The following is a 26,869-nucleotide window of genomic DNA, read 5'->3' as shown; positions in this document are numbered from 1 at the left end:
ATGGGAGGCAGAGCCTTCAGCTACCAAAATCCTCTCCTGTGGAACCAACTCCCAAGTGTTTTTCGGTAGACAGACACTGCCCCCATATTTAAGAGTAAACTTAAAACTTTCCTTTTTGATAAAGCTATCAGCTAGGGCTTACGAGCCCTTAGCAAGATTGTTATTTTTAAGCTGATTTTGTTCTACTTAACAGATTTAAGTGCCACTTGATGACACCACATGAAAGCAATGTTCTTTTTGCATGAGGAATGTCTGCACCTCATTAGCTAACCACAACCTGTTTTTTTTGGTTTGCCATATTCTTGCACATCGTTTATTGTATGAAGGGGCACAGTAAAGGGCACTCAAATCATTTTTTTCATGTGTGAAGGGCAGCCAGTATAGACTCTTTGTGATAAAACAGAGCCGTTTGTCAGCCACAGCTATTGCTAACATTATTAGCAGTGATGCAACTAACAACTGTTTAGTACTACTCTGGTAGTTTTAACATGACATTTCAGTTTCACTCTAGCATGAACGGGCATTTTCCATTTCAAACTCTTCCCCAAATCCTGTGAAAATCAGATGGTGTAAGGAGGAGGCCTTAGTTTGGGTGGAGTGTCTGGCGGATACCTGTTTATTACAGCTGATTTTATGGATCTTCTTGATCTCAGCTACTTTTATCGGTGGAAAAAAACTCATTGTTAATCAAATTCTTTGTAATTTATGAGAAATAGGGTGGGAGAAACTGCTTTATGAATAGTAAGGGCAGTGTCCCATTTTTTGTTTTTTTCAAAGACAAAATCCTCATTTTTTGAGGTTTTTACAGCTCTGAACAAAAAATGTCCCCAGGTTTTGTCTCAGAAATCGAGTCACCAAATTGTTGTTAAGGCAACTGCTCTGACTTTGACCCAGAATCTCTGCAGGGTGAGTGCTCCAGTGAAAGACGTTCTGGCATTTCTGAGACTTTCCTTTTAATAAAAGTATGGTTATAGAAATATTAGCGTTAAATGTAGCCTAGCTTTCGTTAGGTTCAAGTACTTCCCTGTATCCCCCACAAAAAGCTTAGTCTATTCGTTATTTTTAATGCTGCTTATTATTCATGTTATATAATCATACCGGTATATGTAATCAATTAGTCAATACAGTCACAAAACCCAAGTTGTTGTTTGTGAATAATCTTTCTTTCTTTGGTGTGGTCACTGTTTTATCACAACAATCTTCAGTTTGAGAAGTAAATTATTCAAAATTCTATTGGTATTAAAGATTTGTCTTTCTAACCCCTTACAGCTAGTTAGCTCTTGCTGAAGCTTATTCTGGGCTACACCCTGTTAAAATCAGCTTGCCCCTTTACGAGAAGGTTGAAGAATCAAACATAAGGAATAAAGTGATTCATTTATTAGCCATAATTCCCTTAAATGGAAATGAGTGGCACACAAAATGGATGAATCAAAAAAGACAATGCAGTGTTGTCCCAAACCTTTTATTGCAGCGACAGATCATTTACAGAAAACTGTGATACTTCAATCTCCACAATCCATCATTACGTCACAATAATTTAATCACCAACATCAGCGTCTACAGGACAATAATAGATCTGCAGACAACAGTGAGGCAAAGAGATGGGCAGAACCGACAGCGTTATTTCCCCAGTCTACTGTGGAGCTTCGTCTACTGCAGTTTCCAGCAGACAAAAACAGCTGCCACCTTTTATCTAGGAGTGAATCTGTCATCACAACAACTTCCAGCACGTACACGAGGTGTGATCAAAGATCAGTAATGAAAAAGATAAAAATCTGTTTCAACAGGTTGCTCTACGCTCTGATTTTATTGCTCTTCCTTTTGTATTGTGGGAGAGGAAAAGTTATCCTGAAGTAGCACAGCCTCTTACACCTGTCTGTCACAAACAGCTTATGGATTTGTAAAAAGCTTTTAACGCAGTTTCAGAAAATTAGTTTCTATTTCTCCATGTCCTTGTTAAAAATGTTCCTTTAAAAATCTAGACGCTCTCTTGGTAAATATTGTAATCTTCAATGTTAAAAAGGTTTAACAGTTCACACTGACTTACAAAGTGTCCGGAAGTAGAAAAGACCAGCTAGAGGACAAGACATCCTACAAAATGATAACTGCACACCATAGAAACAATCTCGTAGTTACAATATGTCAGGATGAGACACAAAGTGAGACTGTGACACCAAATGAGAGAATACAGAATATAAAAGAAGTATGTTTAACTTGGTCTCTCATCTTCCACTAACAGTAGTGTTGTTATGGAATCATCCTAAAAGATCAGATCTACATATTGGTTATAGTCAGTATCACAACAGAAATGTGACATCCACCGTGCTTTGTCCCAAGACCATGTTATTGTCACGGACACCAAAGGATGTTTACCTGCAGATCTGGCACCACTTATTGGCCTTCTAAATTATGTGTAAGATGAGGTTTAGCTCTCTGACCCTTTGGGCCTGCTACTATGGATCACACCAAGACAAAGTCTGATGTCACAAAGGAAAAGGGAACAGTGACTAAAGAAACATGCCACAAAGTACATAAAACACACCCACTGATGATAATGCAACGGTCTTGGTTCATTTAACTGGTGTGAGCCAGCTAGGTATTGCCCCCTTCCACAGGAATATGACGCCTGAACCATTTAACCCTCCGTGAGCCAGAGATAACCGGTCCTTTTACACTGAAGAAAGTCTGGATCACACAGGGCTAAAGGATTCAGAGACGAACTGTCTGAGCCAGCCTGCTGGGCCACACCATGTAGCTGGTGTATTTGAAAAAATAAACTTTACACCACAGTGTGACAGCTTTGCACCATCCATGATGTCATCACAGTTTAAACTTAAAGAGCTGAAGTTTAAAGTTACAACTTCATATTTTAAATGATTTGATAGTGTAGTTAGATGGTCTTGGTAATCATATCTGAAAATATGACCAAAAATAGGAAATGAAAAAAGGAATTAGGAATCCACAAAATGCAACAAACAGAGGTAAAGGTTGCTAGAGAATAAACAAGAAGAAAAAAAGTTACACATTAAAAATCTACATCTACGGCTCACACAAAGGATTGATTAGTAAAAGATTTCAACACACAAGAACATGCTCATCATGGGTTACAGAAGGAACGTATACACACACAAGCTTCTCTGAATTCACATGTTAGCATCCAGCTCATCCTGGACACATACTGAGTGGTAAAGAAACAGGCTGGGGGAGGTGGGTGACGGACATGACGACAGCTTTGCATAGAATCGACAACACTGACAACTCACAAAGAGGGGCAGAAATGACAGAGTTTAATTCCTAATTTTGAGATAGTTTGTGAGCTCCATCAAGTTGATCAGCAGGAGGGAAGCACCCAGAGCAGAGACATTCTGCAGTGCATCTATGAAGCTTCTGAACCTTCAAAGACATTCACTGACCTAGATCAAGACCTAGATCTTTTAACCCAGAAACTGATTTGAAACTGCCAAATGATGGCTCAACTATGAACTTAGAATTCAGCTCTAGGAAGCCAAACTACATCACTGATAGACTTCAAAATAAAATCCCAGAGCAGTTTATTGTTGCAGCTCTTGCAGGTAAGACTGTAAACTGGCTGCAAGTGTAGCACATAGTTTTCACATGGTCTGACCGTGTGTTCAGTCACACACAACTAAATCCCCCCGAACAGAATTGAAAGGGGTGCTTGACTTCAAGAAGAAAAAATGGTGATTAAAAATAAAACGACAAGAGGGGAAAGAACAGGAGTATCGTATTAGCAAACAATTCATCCATTATCTCACATTTACACCAAAAGGAAAAAATACAGGAAAGTGTGACAAGAGAGGGGGCGATGGGTAGAGTGTTGTCATAACGACTCAATTGTTTCTCTGGAGTTGGAGAGATGCAACATCAATCTGAGCATGCTCAGATGGTGCTGATGAAGGTCAGTGGGTCCCTGCTCCGTCACCATGACAACTACTGCAGCCTCTACGTTTCTATGGAGAGCATAAACAGAAAGTTTAATCTTTATGTTATGATGTGTTCTTCTGTAAAAGCAGCCAACGTGCAGCTGACTATCAGTTCCACTTTGATGGCAGACAGCTGTTCTGGCCTCGTGGCATTACCTTTGGATTACATCACGGTTCACCAAGTCTAAGCCAGGATAAGAGTGGGCAGAGCCTCCTACGTTCATACTACTTTACATCCAAGCTTTAAGTTTGGCTAGGTTCACACTAAGCCTGAAGACATCACTCTTGGCTTTAGAAACTGACTGCTATTTCCTGGTGTTCTGGGAAATTGTATTGCTTAAACCATGCATAGAGAAAATAATCAGCTGATTAACTGATGATGAAAATATTGTTAGTTCATTATTAGTCATCTTAGTGTGGATCCGAGGCTAAACCAGGAGAAAATGACATAGGATGCTTAGTGTGGTCAAATACAGTACAAGTGATGTTTATGAGCAGGAAGTTAAATGAAAACAATGTTTACCTGTGTGCTCATCTTCAATCTGTTCCTCTGTTTCAAAAAACTCTGCTGCAGCAAAGAGAAACACACGCACAAGTAAAACCACAAGGTCTTAGAAGGATTGTAATGGTGTGCGTGCGTGCATATACCCACCTTCTTCTGCTGCCTCCTCTACTTCAGGTGCTCCTTTTCCTGTCTCTGTAGAACAAACATTGGAAAGATGAAGCAACTGTATGAATGAATGAACACTGACTTCAGCACTGGTACAACACAGAGAAAAAAGGAAGCCTCGGATCATCTGCTTGATGCTGTGACACTTTGCTGAGTCAAAGTAGATTTATTGTACTGCTTCAGCACATTATATGGAGTGTATATATCCTGAATAATGATCCTGAAATCAAATATTCTCATCAACCCTGATGAAATGAGCCTGTGGAATCTGTCCTGATGGTTCACTTAGCAGTGTGTTGAGCTCTTACTGGTTGATCCACTGTTGGACAAGCTCTGCCTCTGCCACGAGTGGCTTAGTGCACCAAGCAGCTCAGGACCATGACACTCATTGGATATTTTTTTACTGGACAGCTCCAGTCAGGCAGCACAAAAACTGGAAACATGGGGAAACTCCTGAAGCTCTTTTATTGACATGTTGTATTGAATTGGTTGAATCCAGACAAATGGTAAATGGTAAATGGACTTGTACTTATATAGCGCCTTTCTAGTCATCTGACTACTCAAGGCGCTTCACAGTGTTTGTCACATTCACCCATTCACACAGACATTCACGCTGATGGCAGTGGACATCTATATACCATCTAATCTGATCTAACCATTCACACCACATTCACACACCCATGCGCAGCACGGGGAGCAATTTGGGGTTCAGTGTCTTGCTCAAGGACATGTGGACCGGGGGGGAGATGGGGATCGAACCACCAATCTCTCGATCAGAGGACGACCCACTCTGCCACCAAGCCACAAACACCTGTGTATAAGTATATAAAAGTATACAATAATGTAATGTTTTCTGGTTACCATTCCACTGCCAACAAATAGCCTGGCGTATACAGTACTGTGCTTATTATTCTGATTTAGAGATGGTGGTAGGCTGATTTGCTACAATTTAACAGAGCCAAGCTAGCACTCTCTCATCACTCATCTTCAACCGCTTATCCGGGGTCAGGTCGCGGGGGCAGCAGCTCTAGCAGGGGACCCAAAACTTCCCTTTCCCGGGCCACATTAACCAGCTCTAACTGGGGGATCCCGGGTCGTTCCCAGGCCAGTGTAGCGAAATAATCTCTCCACCTGGTCCTGGGTCTTCCCTGAGGCCTCCTCCCAGCTGGATGCGCCTGGAGGCACCCAAGGAGCTTCCTTTCCAGATGCCAGGACCACCTCAACTGGCTCCTTTCAACGCAAAGGAGCAGCGGCTGTACTCCAAGTTCCTCATGGATGTCTGAACTTCTCACACTATCTCTAAGGGAGACTCCAGCCACCCTCCCGGGAAAACTAATTTCAGCCACTTATACCCGCGACCTTGTTCTTTTGGTCATGACCCAGCTTTCATGACCATAGGTGAGGGTAGGAACGAAGATTGACCGGTAGAACGAGAGCTTTGCCTTTTGTCTCAGCTCTCTTTTCGTCACAACAGTGCAGTGGATCGACTGCAACACCCCCCCCCCCCCCCCTTCATGCACATATTACTTGGCGAGTGTGCACGTTTCAGCTCTCGTGCCCATGGGCGCGCTGAAGTCTCCCAGCAGAACTATGGAGTGCCCTACTGGAGCCCAATGCAGGACTCCATTCAGGGTCTCCAAGAAGGCAGAATACTCTGAATTACTGTTCGGTGCATATGCACAAACAGTCAAAATCCCCCCCCCCCTCCACCACCCGCAGGCGTAAGGAGGCGACCCTCTCGTCCACCCGAGTAAACCCCAACACCACGGCGCTCAGCCAGGGGTTCGTGAGTATCCCCACAGCCGCCCGGCGCCTCACACCGTGGGTGTAGTGGGGGGAGGTGCCACATCGCTTATTCGGGCTGTGCCCGGCCAGGCTCCGTGGCAAACCTGGCCACCAGACGTCTGGGCCCGGCTTCCTCCGAGCAGGGACTCTCTTCTTCCTCGTTTGTCCATGGGGTCTTTGTGAACCATTCTTAGTCTGGCCCCTCACCTGAGACCACTCTGCTATGGGAGACCCTACCAGGAGCACCAGGCTCCAGACAACACAGCCCTTAGGTTCACAGGGACACACAAACCTCTCCACCACGATAAGGTGATGTTTCCCGGAGAGGCTAGACTGGCAGTTCTAGCTCACGGGCTACTGGAAGTAGCTTCATATGCAGAAAAGCCACATATGTTGTGTTTTTTTATGCCTTGCATTCTTCCTGGTTCCTGCCGTGTTAGTAGCAGTTAATGTGGCATCAAGCATCTGTCCTGGTCTGGTCAACTCTCTCCATAACCCCACATTTGTTCCCCTTTGAAACTTGTAATCTTCTGACCCAGAGATCCTAACTCAAGTGACATCACAGTTCCCTGTGGATCACTAGGCTTTATACTACTTCTTTCCCTCACAGGACCTGTACACAGACTAACAGGAAGAGTTTGTCAACCTTCTTATTAACAACAAGTCCTCCAGAAGGTGAATAAGCATATTTCCTAAAATGTCGGACTATTCCTACAAGTCAGTTTTTAAGTTAAAACTTGCATATCTTGACAGCACCAAATACAACTGGTAAGCTTTCCTCTTTACCTGGTACCGTTTGCTCCTCCTCTACTACTTCTTCCAGAGCTGCCACTGTGTCTGCAGCCTCCTCTTTATTTTCTTCTGAAGGGGCTTCCTCCTCTTCTTCAGCAGGCTCCTCAACAGTTATTTCTGTTGGAGCTGCCTCCTCTTCTTCAGCAGGCTCCTCAACATTTTCTTCTGTTGCAGCTGCCTCCTCTTCTTCAGCAGGCTCCTCAAAAGTTTCTTCTGTTGGAGCTGCCTCCTCTTCTTCAGCAGGCTCCTCAATAGTTTCTTCTGTTAGAGCTGCCTCCTCTTCTTCAGCAGGCTCCTCAACAGTTTCTTCTGTTGGAGCTGCCTCCTCTTCTTCAGTAGATTCCTCAACCATTTCTTCTGTTGGAGTAGCCTCCTCTTCTTCAGCAGGCTCCTCAACAGTTTCTTCTGTTGGAGCTGCCTCCTCTTCTTCAGTAGGCTCCTCAACAGGTTCGTCTGAAGGTGCTGCCTCCTCCTCTTCCGCTACCCCCACAGCTTCTTCTGTTTGAGCTGACTGTTCTTCAGCAGGCTCCTCTGATGGCGCTGCCTCCTCTTCTTCTGCTTCCTCCTCATCAGCTTCTTCTAGAGGAGCAGCCTCCTCTTCAGCAGGTTCCTCTGAATGAGCTGCTTCTTCCTCATCTGCTACTTCCTCGACAGCCTCTCTTGAAGGTGCTGCCTGCTCCTCAGCGGGCTCCTCAACAGCTTCTTCTGTATGAGCACTTTGTTCCTCTACAGTGTCAACATCTGATGCCATCTCTTCAGCAGCAGCCTCCTCCTTGGTTTCCTCCACTACGGCAGGTTCTTCCATGACCTCATAAGCAGCCTCCTCCTCTTCCTCGATCTCCTCCACCTCTGCTGGTGGTTCCTCTATGGCCTCGTCAACAGTCTCCTCCTCCACAGGCTGCTCTGGTTCTGGTTCCTCTTCAGCTGCTGCCTCCTCATCAGGCTGGTCTGCCATCACCTCTGTTACTGCCTCAACCGGAACAGCCTGAATCAAGAAACATTGTCAAAGGTTAGCAAAACATTTTCACAAAATCAAAGCTACTTTTGTCCTGTTTCCCTATAGTCAAAAAGTTCCTCACAACAGCACCTTTTGGTGCTGAATGATATTTAGACTAGGGCTGTCAACTGATGGGCAATTAATCATGGTTAAATATAGTTTGTGATTCATGGTTAACTCAATAGATCACAAACTAGTTTTGTTATCTGTTCCAAATGTACCTGAAAGGGATATTTGTCAAGTTTTTGATATTTTTAACATGGGAGTGGACAAATATGCTGCTTTATATGGTGGCCCCAAGAGCTCATAGCACTGCAACTTGAGAAAACACGTGCAAATAGACAAAACACAAGCATATTAAGAAAACATCATCAGTTTGACAACACATGCATAGCATTTGGAAAAAGCACTGTAAATACCACTACCTATCTATCTATACACTCACCACCACCTGGGCGACTTTTGACTAAATCACTACCTGTCTGTTTTGCAAAGCAGTTACCATGGTATTATGAAGTGATACTTCCCTGACCCCATGCTATGGCCGTCATATATCGTCTAAAGTTTGCCAGATAGTTTTGGAAAGGGCAAGCAATACAAGACCCTAGGCAAAACCACCCTCGTTCTTTGAAACAATCAAAAAAGAACGTGACGGAGAACAAGATGCTGCACAAACAGAATCCGACTGTAAAGGCCGTGACTCCGACCACACTTGACAACACAATGTCCAAACTTGCCAGCATCAAAGACCTGTTGCACGGGAATGCAGCTGATGTGAGTAACATGAAAACAAGCCTGGAGATGCTACAAACCACTGTGGAAAAGCTTGGGGCACGAGTGACGGAGGCTGAAACCAGGATTTCTGACCTCAAGAACGCTAGTAATATCCGAGGGGCTAGTTTGGACTCCACCTTATCAACTTAAAAAAGGTGTGTGTGTGTGTGTGTGTGTGTGTGTGTGCCTGTGTGTGAGCATGCGCGCGGCTAGCGTGTGTATGTATTTGTGAGAGTGTAAAGTGTGTTTTTAGTTCCTACCTGACTGACTCACTCTATAAGTGCACTAAACTTCCCCTTGTTGGCCAAATACTTTCACTAGTTTTGTATTTCACTGAGCAAATAACACTGAACTGAATTTAGCATCAACATAAATTGGATTACTTCTTCTAGACCTGTACATGCTGTAAACTAAAGATATCTGCATGGGTTTGGCTAAAAGGAAATGTTGGTTTCATCAATACTACTAGGTACTTTTATTATATTGATTAAATATAATTGCATCACTAAAAAGAGACTAATATTCCATTTTCTTTTAAAACTCTCAGACTTTTAGTCGACTAAAACTAGACTAGACTAAAAGTAAAACAGGCCGCCAAAAACAACACTACGTGGATGCGGCATTTGAATTGGAACAAGTGTATCGGGTCGGCCCAAAACGAGACGAGGGGCACAGCCATCATGTCTTGGCTCGCTCCTTAGATTCAGCGCAAAAGAAGCAGTTTGAGCGGCCCACGAGAAGAGGAGAATCAAATAGCAAGGCAACAGGATCTCCTTCTTTCAGGATCTTCCTCAAGATGTGCTTCAGCAGCGAGTTTGACATGGTAAAGGAGCCGCTCCAGGAACGGGGGATGTCATACTCCATGGTGTATCCAGCAACTCTGAAAGTCTCAGCAAACAAGTGCGAATGCACGAAAGCTGCATGTTGCCTGTTACTACACCAGCCTTTGAGTTCTTGTTTTTTAATTTTTTTTTATTTTCTTACCTTTTATTCTCTTTTGTTTGTTCTGTTTCTTCATCCTAACTTCTCCCCTCTACAATGAGGTTACTTTCTATTGTTTTCGTGTTTCTTTCCGTGCAGTTTTTATCAATGCCGCTTCCACCGGGACATGCTGCCTTTGTTTACTCCGGAGAGTGCCGGCCGGCATAGCGACCAGACCAGGTTATAGTCCAGAAAAACAAAAAACACACCTTCACTCACAGTGCTCACAGGCTTGTCCAGATGACTGTAGACTCAGCTACAGTCATCTGGACAAGCCTGTGAGCACTGAGTGTCATGTTTTTTGACTTCTCCAGTGCATTCAACACCATCCTCCTGGCTCTACTAGATGAGAAGATGGCTGCGATGCAGGTGGAGGCCCCAATCGTGTCCTAGATTGTGGATTACCTGATGGGCAGACCACAGTATGTACGCATAAAGAACTGTGTGTCTGACAGGGTGGTCAGCAACACTGGGACGCCACAGGGGACTGTCCTCTATCTCCCTTTCTCTTCATCCTTTTCACCTTATACTTCAATTATTGAACTAACTATTAGTCCTGCCACCTTCAGAAATTTTCTGATGACTCAGCAATAGTTGGCTGCATTGGATAGGGGGATGAAACTGAATACAGGTCTTTGTCACTTGGAGTGAGTGTAGTGGATCTGAGGAGAGTAGAAACACCTGTGACCCCTGTCTCCATCCAGGGGGTCCCTGTGGACACTGTAGAGGAGTATAAGTACCTGGGGGTGTACTTCAATAATAAGTTGAACTGAACTAGAAATGCTGAGGCTGTCCACAAAAAGGGCCAAAGTCGACTCTTCTTCCTGAGGAAGCTGAGGTCCTTTAACATCTGCCAGACGATGCCGAGGATGTTTTATGAGTCTGTTGTGGCCAGTGCATTCTTCTTCGCTGTTACATGCTGGGGTAGTGGGCTGAAGGTCGCAGACACCAACAGACTGAACAAACTGATCAGGAGGGCCAGTAATGTCGCAGGGGAAGAGCTGGACACCCTGGCGACCGTGGCAGAGGGGAGGATGCTGTCCAGGCTCCAGTCTATCTTGGAGAATGTCTTCCACCCTCTCTATGACACACTGGCCCAGTAGAGGAGCACCTTCAGCAGAAGACTCCTCGCACATAGATGCGCCACAGGATTTCTTTCCTGCCTGTGGTCATTAAACTATACAATGCATCCATTGGAGAGCCTGTCACCTCCTCTCTGTGATTCAGACTCAACCACAGACAATCTTTGATCTTGTATATACGGTTCACGACGGTAAATATTAATTTCTGTAAATTTAGTTTAGTCTGTAAAATATTTGCTGTTTGTATATCTGGAGTTTTGTAACAAAAGTATTTCTGATTGTGATACAACAGGTTCCAGACCTTAACCTCGTCAAATGCAGCAGCAGCCTTCCTTAGAACACAGGACTGAGCATCAGAATATAAGACTTTGTTTTGAAAGTCACGATGGCTAATATAGGTACCGTAATTTCCGGACTATAAGCCACTACTTTTTTCCCTCGTTCTGGTCCCTGCGGCTTATCGACGGTGCAGCTTTTCTACGGCTTACGGTAACCATGGGCGCGCACTACCGAGGATGCGCGAGACGGAGGCTGACATCTGGCGCCAGGTAACGAGAGCTAAACAAAGAGTAGGAGAGCGTCAGCGACAGTTTGTGCGAAGAAAGTGTTTATGCAAACAACCTCCAATATGGAAAAAAAACGGAGAAGTGCATATGATGCTGCGTTTAAGTTAAAGGCAATCGATCTGGTTGTCAAGGAGGGAAATAGAGCTGCTGCACGTACCCTTGACATCAATGAATCAATGGTGAGACGTTGGAGACTGCAGCATGAAAAACTGATTCAATGCAAAAAGACAAAAAAATCCTTCAGAGGTAATAAAAGCAGATGGCCGGAACTTGAAAACTTTCTTGAGGACTGGGTGAACACACAGAGAGCAGACGGCCGGGGTGTTTCCACCGTGTAGATCCGACTGAAAGCCCAAACAACCGCCAAAGAAATGAATATTGAAGATTTTAGAGGTGGACCATCATGGTGTCTCAGATTTATGAGACGAAAAGGACTGTCCATTAGGGCACGGACGACTCTGAGTCAGCAACTCCCCCCCGACCACAAGGAGAAAATAACAAACTTCCGCGAATTCACACAAAGAAAGATAGACGAATATTCCATCGGACCGGACGAGATAATAAACATGGATGAAGTGCCTCTGTCCTTTGACTTGCCTCTCACAAGGACTGTTAACAAAAAAGGTGAATCGTCCATCACACTGAGAACAACTGGCCATGAGAGAACACATTTCACTTGTGTTCTGGGCTGCACAGCATCCGGACTAAAGCTTCCACCGATGGTGATTTTTAAACGGATTACTATGCCAAATGAAAAATTCCCGAAAGACATCTCCGTAAAAGTCAACCAGAAAGGGTGGATGATGGAAAGCGTTATGAAGGAATGGCTGAATGAGTGCTATGGCAAGCGACCTTGGGGATTTTTTCGCAAAAAAAAAGCACTGCTCGTTTTGGACAGCATGAGGGCCCATATCACAGATGCTGTGAAAGCAGCCATCAAGAGCACAAACTCTATTCCAGCTGTAATTCCTGGGGGCACAACGAAGCATTTGCAGCCACTGGACATCAGTGTGAATCGTGCTTTTAAAGTGGCACTACGGACTTCCGGATGTGCTTTGCCGTGTGAGGACGTATGTGCGGAGGCTCCGTGTAAAAGTAGTCAAAAAATAGCAATATCACCATATTTCCATCATTTTGAGGGACCGAACACATAAGGTTTCGTGTTGGTAACAAACGAGTGTGTTTTTCAGTGCAGTTCACGATCGAAAATGACCGCCCGATCAACTCGGACAGGTGGAGAGAAGACGCAAGGCGCTAGCAACCTAGCCTCCTCAGCTAGCAGGGGCGATGTTAACCCAACAAATGCCGACAGCATGCCTCAGTGGGCTAAAGATATGATGTCCGAGATTAAAAAAGGCAATGGTGAGATCACGAAATGCAGAGAAGAGACGAAGATAGTGAGGTGTAAAGAAGAAATAGAGAAAAGAAGACAAGAGATGAAGGCCGAGATGGAAAAATGGACAAAGTGTCTGGAAGAAAATACTAATGCCCAGTTCGAGTTACTACGTGGGGAGTTGAGACTGATTGGTGATAAAACTAGCAGTCTGGCTAATAGGATGGAAGAACGGGAAAAAGAGGTGGATGAAACGCTGAATGGTCAGTCTGATTCTATTAACAACATGGAGACAAGACTGAAAGAAATGGAGAAGGAGGAAATGAAGCTGAGGGGACGGAGTGAAGACCTCGAAGCGCGATCACGACGCAACAATATACGTGTCGTGGGAGTAAAAGAGGGGGCCGAGGTAGGCAAGAAGCCGTCGGACTTTGTAGCTAGCTTGCTGAAAGAAAAGTTGGGACTGACAGTAACGCCGACGCTGGACCGAGCACACCGGACACTCGGCGCGAGACGAGACAGGAACGGAGCCCCACCGAGAGCCTTCGTCGTGAGATGTCACTACTGTACAGAGAAAGAGGAGATGCTGAGGAAGGCGAGGGAAATGGAGAGAACACCCGAGGGTCGGAACGGGCAGATCCACATCTTCCCGGACTACACCCAAGAGGTAAACAGTAAGCGAGCAGCCTTCAGAGAAGCGAGAAGCCTCCTGCGGACCTGCACGGGGGTCAGATATGGGCTACGATACCCGGCATCGTTGGTGATTACGCCAGAAGGAGGACGGATGAAAATCTTCAAGAGCCCGAAAGAAGCTGTGGATTATATCAAGAAGAATCTGATTCCCGGGTGAAACCTGTGGTCTGCACTTGGCTAAGTAGATATTTACACTTGTCGACACCTTGAAATGGGACGATTTAGATACAGTTGTTCAGGCTTGACAATATTTAAAAAATAATATCTGACTCAAATGTATATTTAGGCGAATGTACACAGTCATTTTCTGTTTCTTTTATATTTCATTACATCTCTTTTCAGGCGCTATTGTTGTCCTCCCTCAGATTACTGTTTCATTCCGTTCAAAATTCAAGAGCTGGTTGTTCCCTCTTAGCTATTGTTGCATACCCCTTATGTTTATGGTATTGCTTTTTATCTTATTCTATTACTCTACCTTACTCGGGTCAAGGGATGATGTTATACCCTTAGGACTAAAGGGATGATATACACGGAGCCACACGCGGTAGGCTTGCTGTGTAGGAGATGGTGGACCGGTTGGTCGTGACAGAGCTCGTTAAAGAGCACTGTGTTTGGGTTAGCGTTTATACATGTTATATGTTCTGTATTGTATATATGTGTGCGTGTATGTGTGTTTCCCTCCCCCTTCCCTCCCAGAACCTCTTTTTTATTTTATTTACTTTTGCTGCCAGGCCTTCAAGGTGTGATCCGGATGGTGGGTACCACAGGGACGCAATTGGGACATTGGGCTGTGAACTCCAGACATGGCATGAATCATGGTATCGAGCAGAATGGATACAAAACTGATGAGCTGGAATGTAAGGGCGGTCAATAAGCCAGCTAAACGGAATAAGGTATTTTCACATTTAAGAGATCAGGGAGAAGAGATAGCTTATTTGCAGGAGACACATTTGTTGAACAAGGACCACCTCAAGCTCTGCAGGGGGGGATTCAATCAGGTTTACCACTCAAATTTCAATAGTAATAGCCAGGGAGTGGCCATCCTTATACACAGGAGTGTACACTTTGTAGAGACAACTACTGTAAAAGTATCGGCATATTATTGTGGTTGGAAAGCTATTCAATATGCCAGTAGTGCTGGCAAATGTTTATGCACCCAATTGGGATAATGCTTATTTTTTAAAGACCTATTCTCATTATTACCTAACTTGGATACCCATAATCTGATTCTGGGGGGAGATCTGAACTGTGTCCTTGACTCAACTTTGGACCGCTCTAGCCCAAACCCCAACGTATTGAGTAAATCAGCACAATGCATCAACTCTTTTTGTGAGACATATGGCATATCTGACCCGTGGAGATTCAAAAACCCGACTTGTAGGCAGTACTCCTTTTACTCCCCACCACATCAGACATATACTAGAATCGACTATTTCTTATTAGATAATAAACTGACCTCTACAGTAATAGATATGGAATACTCTGGTATAGTAATATCAGACCACAGTCCAGTCATATTGAAACTGTGCTTTCCTGGGAACATGACACCTCAAAGAATGTGGCGCTCTAACAACAGGCTATTGGCAGATGACGTTTTTACAAAATTTATAAACTCGCAAATAGATTTCTTCTTAGAGATTAATGATACCCCAGATATAAGTAATGGCATTTTATGGGAATCCTTAAAAGCTTACATACGAGGTCAAATAATTTCATACAATGCTGGTGAAAAGAAAAGAAAGATGAAACGTGCCACCGAGCTATTGAAGGCAATAAAAGAAGTCGATGTGGCAAATTCAATGGCTCCCTCTGAGGAGTTACATAGAAAGCGGGTTTTGCTCCAAACTGAATATGATATCATTATAAGTCATCGTGAAGAAGATCTATATCTTAGGTCGAGACAGGATCCCTATGAACATGGTGAGCATGCTGGTAAGCTCTTGAGCCACCAGCTGAAACAATCAGCAGCTGCTGGTATGATAGTAGATATAGGGGATAATATGGGAAATAAAATCATCAATCAGAAGAGTATTAACAACCAATTTATGTCTTTTTATAAGAATTTATACACTTCAGAGATAAATGACAGGGAACGAGTAAATAATTTTTTTGATACTCTAGAAATACCATCCCTAGAGATGACAGATAGGGATAGATTGGAGGGACCCCTGACTGCGGGAGAGGTGGAGAGAGCGGTCCGGAATATGAAGACAGGCAAGGCACCGGGTCCTGATGGTTTCCCAAGTGAGTTCTACAAAAAATTTGCCCCTAAACTGGTGCCCCTGCTCTGTAGAGTATATGAGGAGGCCCTTGACAAGAAAGCTCTACCCAAAACGATGTCACAGGCTATGATCTCAGTACTCCTAAAGAAGAATAAGGATCCGCTTAAGTGTGAATCATACCGTCCAGTGAGTCTACTTGGCTGTGATTATAAAATATTGGCCAAAGTATTGGCAGCTAGGATTGAGCCAGTTATGAATAAGATAATACATCCTGACCAGACAGGGTTTGTTGCTGGCAGACAACTTTCCAGTAATCTCCGTCGCTTGTTTAATGTGATTAACACTGCTGAAGATAATCTTGAACCTGAGATTGTGATATCCCTTGATGCCCACAAAGCCTTCGCTAGAATAGAGTATTTCTATCTGCTCACAGCCCTTGAGAGATTTGGATTCGGCCCTAAACTCCGTTCGTGGATTGAAATTATATACGCAAACCCCCAGTCTATGGTAAGAACAAACAGTATAATATCTGAATCCTTCCCCCTGTTTCGGGGAACAAGACAGGGATGTCCTTTGTCACCCCTGCTGTTTGATGTAGCTATTGAACCTCTTGCAATAATGCTGAGGAATACCTCTAGACTGAGGGGTATACATAGGGGGACACAAAATCATAAGCTCTCGCTGTATGCCGACGACCTCCTCCTCTTTCTGTCAGATCCTGCCATGAGCATCCCGGTGGCTGTTGGTATTATCGAGGACTTTGGGAACGTGTCGGGCTATAAAATCAACCTGGAAAAAAGTGTGCTTTTCCCAATTAATAGGCAGGCGAGGAGACTATCATTTCAAGCCTATCCTTTCTCAACAAATAAGGATAAATATACATATTTAGGTGTTACTGTAACAAGCAAACACAAAGATCTATTTAACCACAATTTTAAAGTAGCATTGGATAAGGCAAAACTGGATATGGAGAGATGGTCATCTCTTCCCATGTCATTGGCAGGAAAAATAAATGCTGTTAAAATGACTATAATGCCACGGTTCCTTTATTTGTTCCAGACAATTCCAATCTTCATTCCCAAATCATTTTTTAAAGAATTAAGTAAATGTACGTCTACCTTTATTTGGAAAAAAACTGTCCCTCGGATAAGAAGAGAGTTCCTAGAGAGACAGAGGGAGGAAGGAGGTCTAGCCCTACCAAATTATATGCACTATTATTGGGCAGCTAACATACATCAGCTGTTGTATTGGGTCTCAGAGTTAGATGTGGATAAAATACCAGTGTGGGTACATATGGAAAGATATGCATCTAGCCCGGTGTCCCTGTGCTCCCTGATCTGCACTTCTTTGCCCTTGAGCAAACATCTTTATACAAATAACCCTGTTGTACATGGCTCTATCAAAATCTGGGCCCAATTCAGGACACATTTTAAAAACAGAAAGGCCCTCTTGTCGGCTCCTGTTTATGGAAATCATTTGTTTTCCCCTGCCCTTGGGGGAGCAGCGTTTAGAGAATGGCATAGAGCGGGGGTGAAATGCGTCAAAAAACTTTTTAAAGATGGTGTATTCATGTCTGCTGCTCAGCTGGAGAAGGAGTATGGAATCCCCTTAAAAACAAATTATTTCAGATACTTTCAGGTCCGAGATTTTGTGAAAAAGACCTCTAACTACCACAAAGTGGATGGATAGATGGGCTTCTGGACATGGATCCGACCAATAAAGGGATGGTTTCCATGCTTTATATGAGTATTCAGAAGGTGGCCTCCCCATCCCTTGATTACATTAAAAATAAATGGGAGGACGAGTTACAGTTAGATATATCAGAAATTGATTGGAGAGGGGCAGTGGAGTTAATACACTCTTCTTCTGTATGTGTTAGACATGGATTGATACAGTTTAAGGTGCTACACCGACTTCATTTCTCAAGGGACAAACTGGCAAGAATTTATCAGGGTACTGATCCGACTTGCCCTCGATGTTAACAGGTGCCAGCCAACATAAGTCATATGTTCTGGCGTTGTCCCAGGCTGAAAAAGTTCTGGCTCAAAATTTTTGAAACTTTTTCATCCATTTACAACACAGACATAGAGCCTGATCCTCTGACAGCTATATTTGGTGTGGCATCAGGTGTAGCACAACTCACGAGTGCTCAAAGGAAAGCAATAGCATTCTCTTCATTGCTGGCCAGAAGACTGATTTTATTTAACTGGATAAAGGCAACCCCGCCATCTCATGAACGGTGGGTAGAGGAGGTGATGGCACATCTTAAATTAGAGCGTCTTAGATTTGCTTTGCAGGGCAACACTAAGATACTTGAAGGTCTGGCAGCCTTTTATTTTTTATTTTGAACATGAGTTTTCATATGTTCCAACATAATTAGCAGCTACGATAACCCCCCCCCCCCCGTGTTGTTATCGTTTGTCTGTAGTCTAGACCTGTTTTTGTAATGCATGTTTTGAGTTTACTGTCCTTTTTTTTGAATGGGATGTTTTGCTGTATGCTATTTGAATATGAAAAAATCAATAAAAACACTTTGATTATAAAGTGGCACTACGAGTTCAGTGGGAGGCATGGATGACTAACGGTGAGAAATCATTGACCAAAACTGGTCGCATGCGAAAAGCAACTTTTGCTCAAGTCTGCCAGTGGATCCTGACGGCATGGAAAAGTGTGAAAACATCCACAATCATCAACGGCTTTCGAAAAGCTGGACTGCTGCGTCGTGATGATGAAGAGGACGGCGTAACGGCTGACGAAGCCGGAGCCGTTGATTCCACTGACGAAGATGAAGGTTTTGAGAGCGAGAACAACGGAGAGAGAGTGGCTGACGACGCCACTTTGGACCTGTTCTTCTCCGACACCGACGAAGAGGATTTCGGTGGTTTTAGTACGCAGGAGGAAGACGATGACACAATGATTAAAGACTGACTTTTCATATACCGGTAGTAGGAATGTTATTTTGATAACACAAACGGCCGCGGGACTGCACTTTTACTGCCGTGTTACAGGTGAGCACTTTGTTTTACTTTGCACCGTTTTATTATTTGTTCTCTGCACGAATGCTGTTCGCCATGTCAAAGATGTGAAAGTTTGATTGAAAGATTTATTGTTAATAAATGGGACGCTTTGCGTTCCCAAACTGTCATCTCTGTCCCGACAATCCCCTCCGTGGTAGCAAGAACCCCTATATACTACGGTAATTACACATCAAAATGCCTGCGGCTCATAGTCGGATGCGGCTTATATATGGAGCAATCTGTATTTTCCCCTAAATTTAGCTGGTGCGGCCTATAGTCAGGTGCGCTCTATAGTCCGGAAATTACGGTACGTTTAATAGCTATTCTCCTAGGTGTTTATTTTAAAAGCACCAGACACAGTGTGTTACTTCCACACGTGTCTCCAGAGAGGACTATACACCGACTTTGAGGAGGACTTGCTCTTACATGGACATGCACACGCTATTGGCGTATTCTTCTTTTTAATAGACGTGCATTTAGAGCACGTGAATATAGAGTTATTTTGGTTATTTTGAGTAGCCTGTGCGTGTATAGAATGTGCAGGGTTTCTTTTTTTTTTTAAACTCTTTTCTTTAAGTGTGTTATCTAAATTTTCTTCTGAAAGACATAATATTCAGCTGTGGTTAACTAGTTATTATGAGTCATGCATATGAGAAGCACATCTATATGAAAAAGGAAAAGATGGTGTCCCCTCAAGCAGACGCACTATTGCAGTTTAGAGTAGGAGAGCCTCAAGTTCTGTTTTGGCTCACAGTTGTTTTTTTATATACGTTGTGTCAGGGCTTTGTTATTTTGTGTTGTGTTTTATGCAAGTTTGGTCGTTTCATAAGGGAGAGATCTAACAGGGCAGGAGATCGGTAAATATCTTCGAAAAAATGCTTATAAGTATTGGTTTTATCATACATCTACACTGTGTTCCAAATTATAATGCAAATTATATTTTTCTCAGATTTTCCTAAATAGTCGATGCAAACGACAGTCAGCATAATTTTCAAGTCATCAACTGTTGTTTAATGAATTCAAATGTTATTCAACAAACCTCCCAATGATAACAGTATTTTTTCAAAAATAAAAAACTTAAAACGCACTGTTCCAAATTATTACGCACAACGCAGTTTTATAACATTTAAAGGTTGTTAACTGAAAAAGCTCATTTTTTGAATTTGCAGCATTAGGAGGTCATAGTTGGTGAAATCAAAAGCTATTTCAATCAAAAATGTCTTAACAGGTCAAGTTACATTTTAACATAGGACCCCTTATTTGATAGCAGCTTCACAATTCTTCCATCCATTGACCTTGTGAGTTTTTGGACAGTTTCTGCTTGAATTTCTTTGCAGGATGTCAGAATAGCCTCCCAGAGCTGCTGTTTGGATGTGAACTGCCTCCCACCCTCATAGATCTTTTGCTTGAGGATGCTCCAAAGGTTCTCAATAGGGTTAAGGTCAGGGGAGGATGGGGGCCACACCATGAGGTTCTCTCCTTTTATGCCCTTAACAGCTAATGATGCAGAGGTATTCCTTGCAGCATGAGATGGTGCATTGTCATGCATGAAGATGATTTTGTTACGGAAAGCACGGTTCTTCCTTTTGTACCATGGAAGAAAGTGGTCAGTCAGAAACTCCACATACTTTACAGAGGTCATTTTCACACCTTCAGGGACATTAAAGGGGCCAACCAGCTCTCTCCCCATGATTCCCGCCAAAAACATGACTCCACCACCTCCTTGCTGACGTCGCAGCCTTGTTGGGACATGGTGGCCGTCCACCACCCATCCTCTACTCCATCCATCTGGACCATCCAGGGTTGAACGGCACTCATCAGTGAACAAGACTGTGTGAAAATTAGTCTTGATGTATTTCTGGGCCCACTGCAGCCATTTCTGCTTGTGACCATTGTTTAGGGGTGGCCGAATAGAAGGTTTACGCATAACTGCAAGCCTCTGGAGGATCCTACACCTTGATGTTTGTGGGACTCCAGAGGCACCAGCAGCTTCAAATATCTGTTTGCTACTTTGTAAACTTTTTAGCAGCTGCTCTCTTAATCTGATGTTTTTGTCTGGCAGAAACCTTCCTCGTTGTGCCTTTATCTGCACGAACCCGTGTGTGCTCTGAATCAGCCACAAATCTCTTAACAGTACGATGATCACGCTTAAGTTTTCGTGAAATATCTAAGGTTTTCATACCTTGTCCAAGGCATTAAACTATTTCACGCTTTTCTGCAGCAGAGAGATCTTTTTTCTTTCCCAAATTGCTTGGAAATGGTCATCTGCTTAATAATGTGGAACGCCCTTCATAAGTAGTTTTTCCTTAATTGGGCTCACCTGGCAAACTAATTGGTCACAGGTGTCTGAGATGGATTTCAGTGATCTAAAGAGCCCTGTGACACAATACCATCCATGAGTTTAATTGAAAAACAAAATATGTAATCTTTATAACACTTAATTAAAATTTGCGTAATAATTTGGAACACGGAGTAATAATAAATTGTGGGTGAATTGGTTAGACATCATTGAACGTTAAGGGTGCAGACTCATAACTCACGCCATCAAAAGGAGGAAGATTCTCTCGTATTTTAAACAGAAAAACCCAGATCTAGTCTTTATACAGGAGATACATTATTACTGCTAAGGGATTGGGTAGGGTAAGTTCTTTATAGTGCCAGGTGCTCTAGTCAGAGGGGAGTCGCCATTTTAGTTCGGAGGAATTTTAATATCAAAATACTCAACAATAATCAGATGAAGAGGGGAGACTGATAGCTATGGATGCTAAACTTTTTGGTATTAAGTGTACTTTTCTGTATATGTAGAAAAGTACATGTATATGCTGCAGAATTGCCAGGTTTCTTTGTAGATATTAGTAATGCAATTACACAGTTTGGATATCCATATATAGTATTAGGTGGGGACTTTAACAAAGTTAGAGATCCTTAAGTTGATAAAACATACTAATGGGGTGTTACACGACCCTAACAGGCCCGAAAAGCAATTGATACACGGAAAGAGGAGCTAGGTTTAGTCAGACAAAGAATTTACTTTTTATTTCCATCCACATACTTCTTATTCAAGAATAGATTTTCTGATTTCAAAATCTATGCTCTCTATCACTGCACAAACAATTATAGGTACTGTTTTAATATCTGATCATGCACCAGTGGGGATGAGACTACGTTTAGGTCAGTATCGAAGCGCCGGCCCACTAGGTGGAGATTTAACTCATCTCTGCTCAGGAATGATCATTCAGTGGAATTTATTAAAAGTGAGATACTGGATTACTAGTTGAACAATGAAGGCTCAGTGTTAAATCCAGCCGCGGAGTGGGATACTTTTAAGACGGTTATTAGAGGTCAGCTCGTTCAAGATTGTTTATATTTGAAGAAGAGATCTGTTCAACGTCTCCATGAACTGTAGTTGGACATAAAAAAAAAATATAGAAAATATGCACTCCACTCAATTTGACCACACCATGCTTTTGGAACTACATACATTAAAAGTAGAATACAATTCTATATTACAGAGAAAAGTCGAATATATATTATTCAGAATTAAACAAAAATATTTTGAACAAGGGCAGAAAACAGGGAGGTTACTTGCTCAGAGAGCAAAGCAGCAGTATGCTCAGTCAATTATAGCTAGAGTGCAGAATGATAAAGGTGAACTGAAAACAGACGACATGGACATCAATGGTATATTTGTCACATTTTATCAAAGATAAACTCAAGTTTTCAGTTCTTTTTTTATCCACTGTAAATTGTCCAACTCTATCCCAGCAGGAACAGGATCGAATTGGAGCAAAAATTACATTAGAAGAGTCTTTAAGAATGCCTTAGAAAAAAGTTCTCTCCCAGATAGTATGCAAACAGCTATAATAACTTTAATACATAAAAAAGACAGGGACCCACAGAAATTTGGCAACTACCCCCCAGTATCACTGATTAATGTCTACACTAAGATGCTTGCCAAGATTTAAGCATCCAGATTGGAGATTTTTTTTTTACCAAAACTCATTCATCCGGACCAGGTCGGTTTTGATTAAGAGCAGGATATTCTACGCAGGCTGCTCCACCTCGTGGCATGCTGGAAACGAAACAGATATAACAGTAGCTTTTTCGCTGGATGCTGAAAAAGCATTCGACAGGGTGGGGTGGGCATTTCTTTTTGAGTTATTAGAAAAATTTGGTGTTGGCCCCTCTTTTATTATTATTATCTCTGTACGGAGATGATATTTTATTACTGTGCCGGCGTCCATCAGCAACAATGCCTTACATCCTCACTCTGATCGACTCATTTTCAGGTGTTTCTGGTTATAAAATAAATTGGTCAAAGTCTGAAGAGATGCCCCTATCGAGAATCTGTCCACCTAGTATCAGGCAGGGATGGATAGTATTATGAGAATCACCCTCTCCCTCTAATTCATAAAATTTAGCTTATATTACAAAATTGGACAAAATTTATATTTTTAAGATGGTAATAGTTCCCAAAATTAATTACATAAGTAATATGTTACCATTAAGCTTGCCACAAAGTGCATTATTGAAATATAATGAAGCCATGTATAGCTTTTTATGGGGGGGTAAAAAAACATATATAAATCAGACAAAACTTTATGCCACTATGGAGGATGGAGGACTGGGCCTCCCTGGCATAGCCTGGTATCATTATGCTTTCTGTCTCAAAATTATACATACTGTGTGGGTGTCTATAGAGAAGGAACTTATGTACCCCTACCAGACTCAGGCCTTTATCACTCAAACTACTAGTGGTGATATTCCCAATGATTACACAATCCTCACCTTCTCACAGGAGACAGGGCAAGCCTCACATAAAATCATGGGCTCATATCCTAATTTTACAAATAAAACTTCTTTGTGGTACAATAAAAGCCTCAGGATAGGTAAAAAGGTATTTTCATGGGCTAGTTGGGTCAAGTTGGGAATTGTTTATATCTGGAATGTATTTGATGGAGACCAGTTTCTTTGTTTTTAACAATTAGGGTGAAAGTTCAAACTCTCAAACAAGGATTTTTGGAAATATCTCTAGTTACGCAGCCCTATCTTGTCACATCTTAAACAGGTACCGCTTACATCTAGAACTGAAATACAAAGCAGACTGGAACAGGATGGATACTTCAAGAGGAAATCAGCATACTTTTACAACCTACTGAGGGGGTCTCAGTCACCCAGTTAAGAAGGCCTTAAGAGATGCTGGGAGAGGGATATATAGGAAGAGATATCTGGTGAAACTAGGCGCAAATTATTGAATCATGGTTTAAAGTATCAAGGGAAATGCAGACTTTTAGTTAGTTACAAAATGATTAATGTAACTTATTGGACCCCATGTTAAATAGCATGGTTAGGACTTGGAAATTCTGACTTGCTTTTTGTGGTACTTTTGTTCATATGTTGTATTCATGCCTCATGGTAAACTCTCCTTTCTCACTGTAAAGTCCTCTACTCTGGTACAACAACCGCTGCTTGAAAACTTATAAAACGTGAATTACAAAAAAATAAATAATTGTGGATGGCAAATAGAGATAAATCTCCTTGAAGTTTATCTTCATTAAAGAACCTTAAAACAACAGCAGTCTGCTACAGTTAAAGCACACAGACCCCCATACACACACCAGACGGCTGTTATAACACGATTCCGACAGAAGCGGCTCTGAGTCTCTGACTTGCACAGGCGTCAGTGTTTCGGTGGAATACAGAAATAATAGGCTAATTACTGGTTATTGCTCCTAACTCTGGGGTAAATTTCAGCATGCATGCACATCTTTAAAGCCTACATTGATGAAACAGAGCAGCTAATGTTAGTAGCAGAACAACAAGTAAGTGACAAAAATAACAAACCTGAATATATCCAAGTACCAAAACAGACAACAGAATACCTACCCAATGTACGAATATAAAATATTTCATGTTACATTCAGGTCAATTTGCCCATGCAGCATATTTTTGGAGCATACAGTACCTTTAGTGTTAATTTGGAGAACATTCTGGATTTTGGATTGTTGCAATAATAATAAACTTTGCATTAAGTAGCATATTTGTCCACTCCCATGTTGGTAAGAGTAATAAAAACTTGACAAATATCCCCTTAAGGTAAATTTGGAACAGATAATAGGATCATCTGAGTTTCCGGCGCTGTGTAGAGCGGCAGCCAGCAACAGTTGCTCTCTCTCTATTCAACACTTTAAGCTATTTTAGCTGCTGTCTAAACTGCACAGCATTCTGGACAACAACACTCACCCTCTCCACCAGCTGCTGACCTCCAGCAGAAGCACCTTCAGCCACAGACTCATTCTCCCCCGGTGTAACACTGAATGCCGGAGGAAGTCTTTTCTTCCTGTGGCCATCAAACTGTATAATTCATCTCCCCCCGTTCAGGTAAGGAACAGTGGAGACACTGTGTCCTGAGCAAATGTCACTTGTCACATTAGATCACTTTATATCATCACTACATCACTTTTAGTTGTACTGTAACTTACTTCTGTAAGAAATGCTGCTACACTTTTAACACTGTTTTCACTTATCGCTCCTCATCACTTATTTAGTTTGTACTTCTTATTTCAATATGCTGCTAAACTACACGGTGCGTATTGTTGTATATACCTACGTTTAACCACACTGTCTGTTGCACTCTTTCACATTTAGTTATTGTTTGATTTATTTTTTCAGTTAGCTTTATTTTGATTTGATTTATGTAAGCTTATTGTCACTCTGATCCTTTCCCACCTTTGTATTGAAACTGTCGCACAATAATTTCCCTCGGGATAAATAAAGCTCCTTGAATCTTAATTACAAGTTAAGTATGGACAATAATTCCATTACTCACAAATAAATATTTTAATTGATTGACCACACACACTTTTTCATCCTTCCACCTCCATCCCACCATAAACCAAGATAGACCTTTCAGTTTGCCAATGCAGTAACAAAAACTACACACCTCCACCACAGCAGGAGGCTCCTCCTCCAGCACCTCTGGATCCTCCTCAATCACCTGAAAAGAATACAGATACATGTCAAGAACAAGTCATTTGAGATTAACATTAATATCGTACTGTATATACTAGTATAATATAAAGCTAGAACTGAAGTGACACACGTTTCACTAATAAATAAAATGCTAAGCTTCTTGTGTTCATTTGGTTTTACAAGGTCAACTTTGAGCAGACAAGTTTTTGAAAGAGCATCAAAACTGGCTCTCTGAAGTTGGACTCAGTTCCACTGCTGTTTTGGAATTAACCTGGCCTGTACCAACCTCAGGTGTCTCCACAGGCTCTGCTTCAGCCTCGGGCTCCTCCACTACCTCAGGTTCAGGCTCAGCTTCAGGCTCTAGAGAGAGAGGCAGAGACTTGTACAGATTCTCTCACACACAAGACATTGTGGCAATGTCACAGGATATTCTCCCTGCTATGGGAGGCAGATCACGCCAAGCCTGGTCCTGTTGGTGTCAATCTCCATCTTCAGTACATACAGTATCAAGGCACTCAACTAACTAACGAAGCAACTTTCAATGTTCATTACTGCAAGATGTCTCAAAAAAAAAAAAGGTATAGTAAGCAGGATTTGTCAGTTAAAAAGACAGTGTTCAAAGAGGGATCACTCCAGTTCAATGGGAGAGCAAGAGAGTGATGAAGAGAGAGAGCCACACTGGCAAGAACAAAGCCCAAATCAGAGTATAAATCAGTATTTCAGGATTTTTTCCCGGTTATGTTAAAAAGCAGAAACACACACACACTCTACCTAGTAGTGGTGTCGCTGCAGACGTGTCCTCTGCTACAGTAGCTTCAATCACATCTTCCACAGGCACAGGTTCAGGCTCAACAACAGCTGAGAACACATTATGTTATGAATATGTGTCAGAATGAACGTGCAATGGCAGATCTTTGGCATGCAACATGTTTCCACGGTTAAAAATTCAAAAATAATTTTTTCCTGGACAAGCAGATCATTAAAATAAGCAGGTCAACTTTTAGGACATGTCTGTATGTTACATGGTCCATTGTGTCAAAC

The 26,869-nt window shown here is 42.4% G+C and overlaps 1 protein-coding gene across 6 annotated transcripts in view; it reads right to left on the bottom strand.

Annotated features, from left to right (window-relative positions):
- Positions 1-1,446: 1,446 nt before the first annotated feature.
- asph (aspartate beta-hydroxylase) overlaps positions 1,447-26,869 on the bottom strand; it is a 74,582-nt gene continuing 49,159 nt past the window's right edge. For 4 of the 6 annotated variants that reach the window (XM_083928441.1, XM_083928438.1, XM_083928442.1 and 1 more), the window contains 7 exons: positions 26,600-26,686; positions 26,115-26,188; positions 25,800-25,853; positions 7,186-8,176; positions 4,597-4,641; positions 4,468-4,512; positions 1,447-3,971 (listed from right to left, as the gene is read on the bottom strand). In XM_083928441.1, coding sequence (XP_083784567.1) covers positions 3,964-3,971; positions 4,468-4,512; positions 4,597-4,641; positions 7,186-8,176; positions 25,800-25,853; positions 26,115-26,188; positions 26,600-26,686 — 1,304 coding nt within the window. In that variant the 3' untranslated portion in view covers positions 1,447-3,963. Of the gene's footprint in view, positions 3,972-4,467; positions 4,513-4,592; positions 4,642-7,185; positions 8,177-25,799; positions 25,854-26,114; positions 26,189-26,599; positions 26,687-26,869 lie in introns of all 6 variants that reach the window. The other 2 variants (XM_083928440.1, XM_083928439.1) reach the window with 2 other exon arrangements.

The sequence above is a fragment of the Echiichthys vipera genome, assembly GCF_963691815.1.
Source record: "Echiichthys vipera genome assembly, chromosome: 15".
Lineage (NCBI taxonomy): Eukaryota > Metazoa > Chordata > Actinopteri > Perciformes > Trachinidae > Echiichthys > Echiichthys vipera.
The sequence above is the reverse complement of the archived record's forward strand: the minus strand, read 5'-3'. Positions and strand labels throughout refer to the sequence as shown.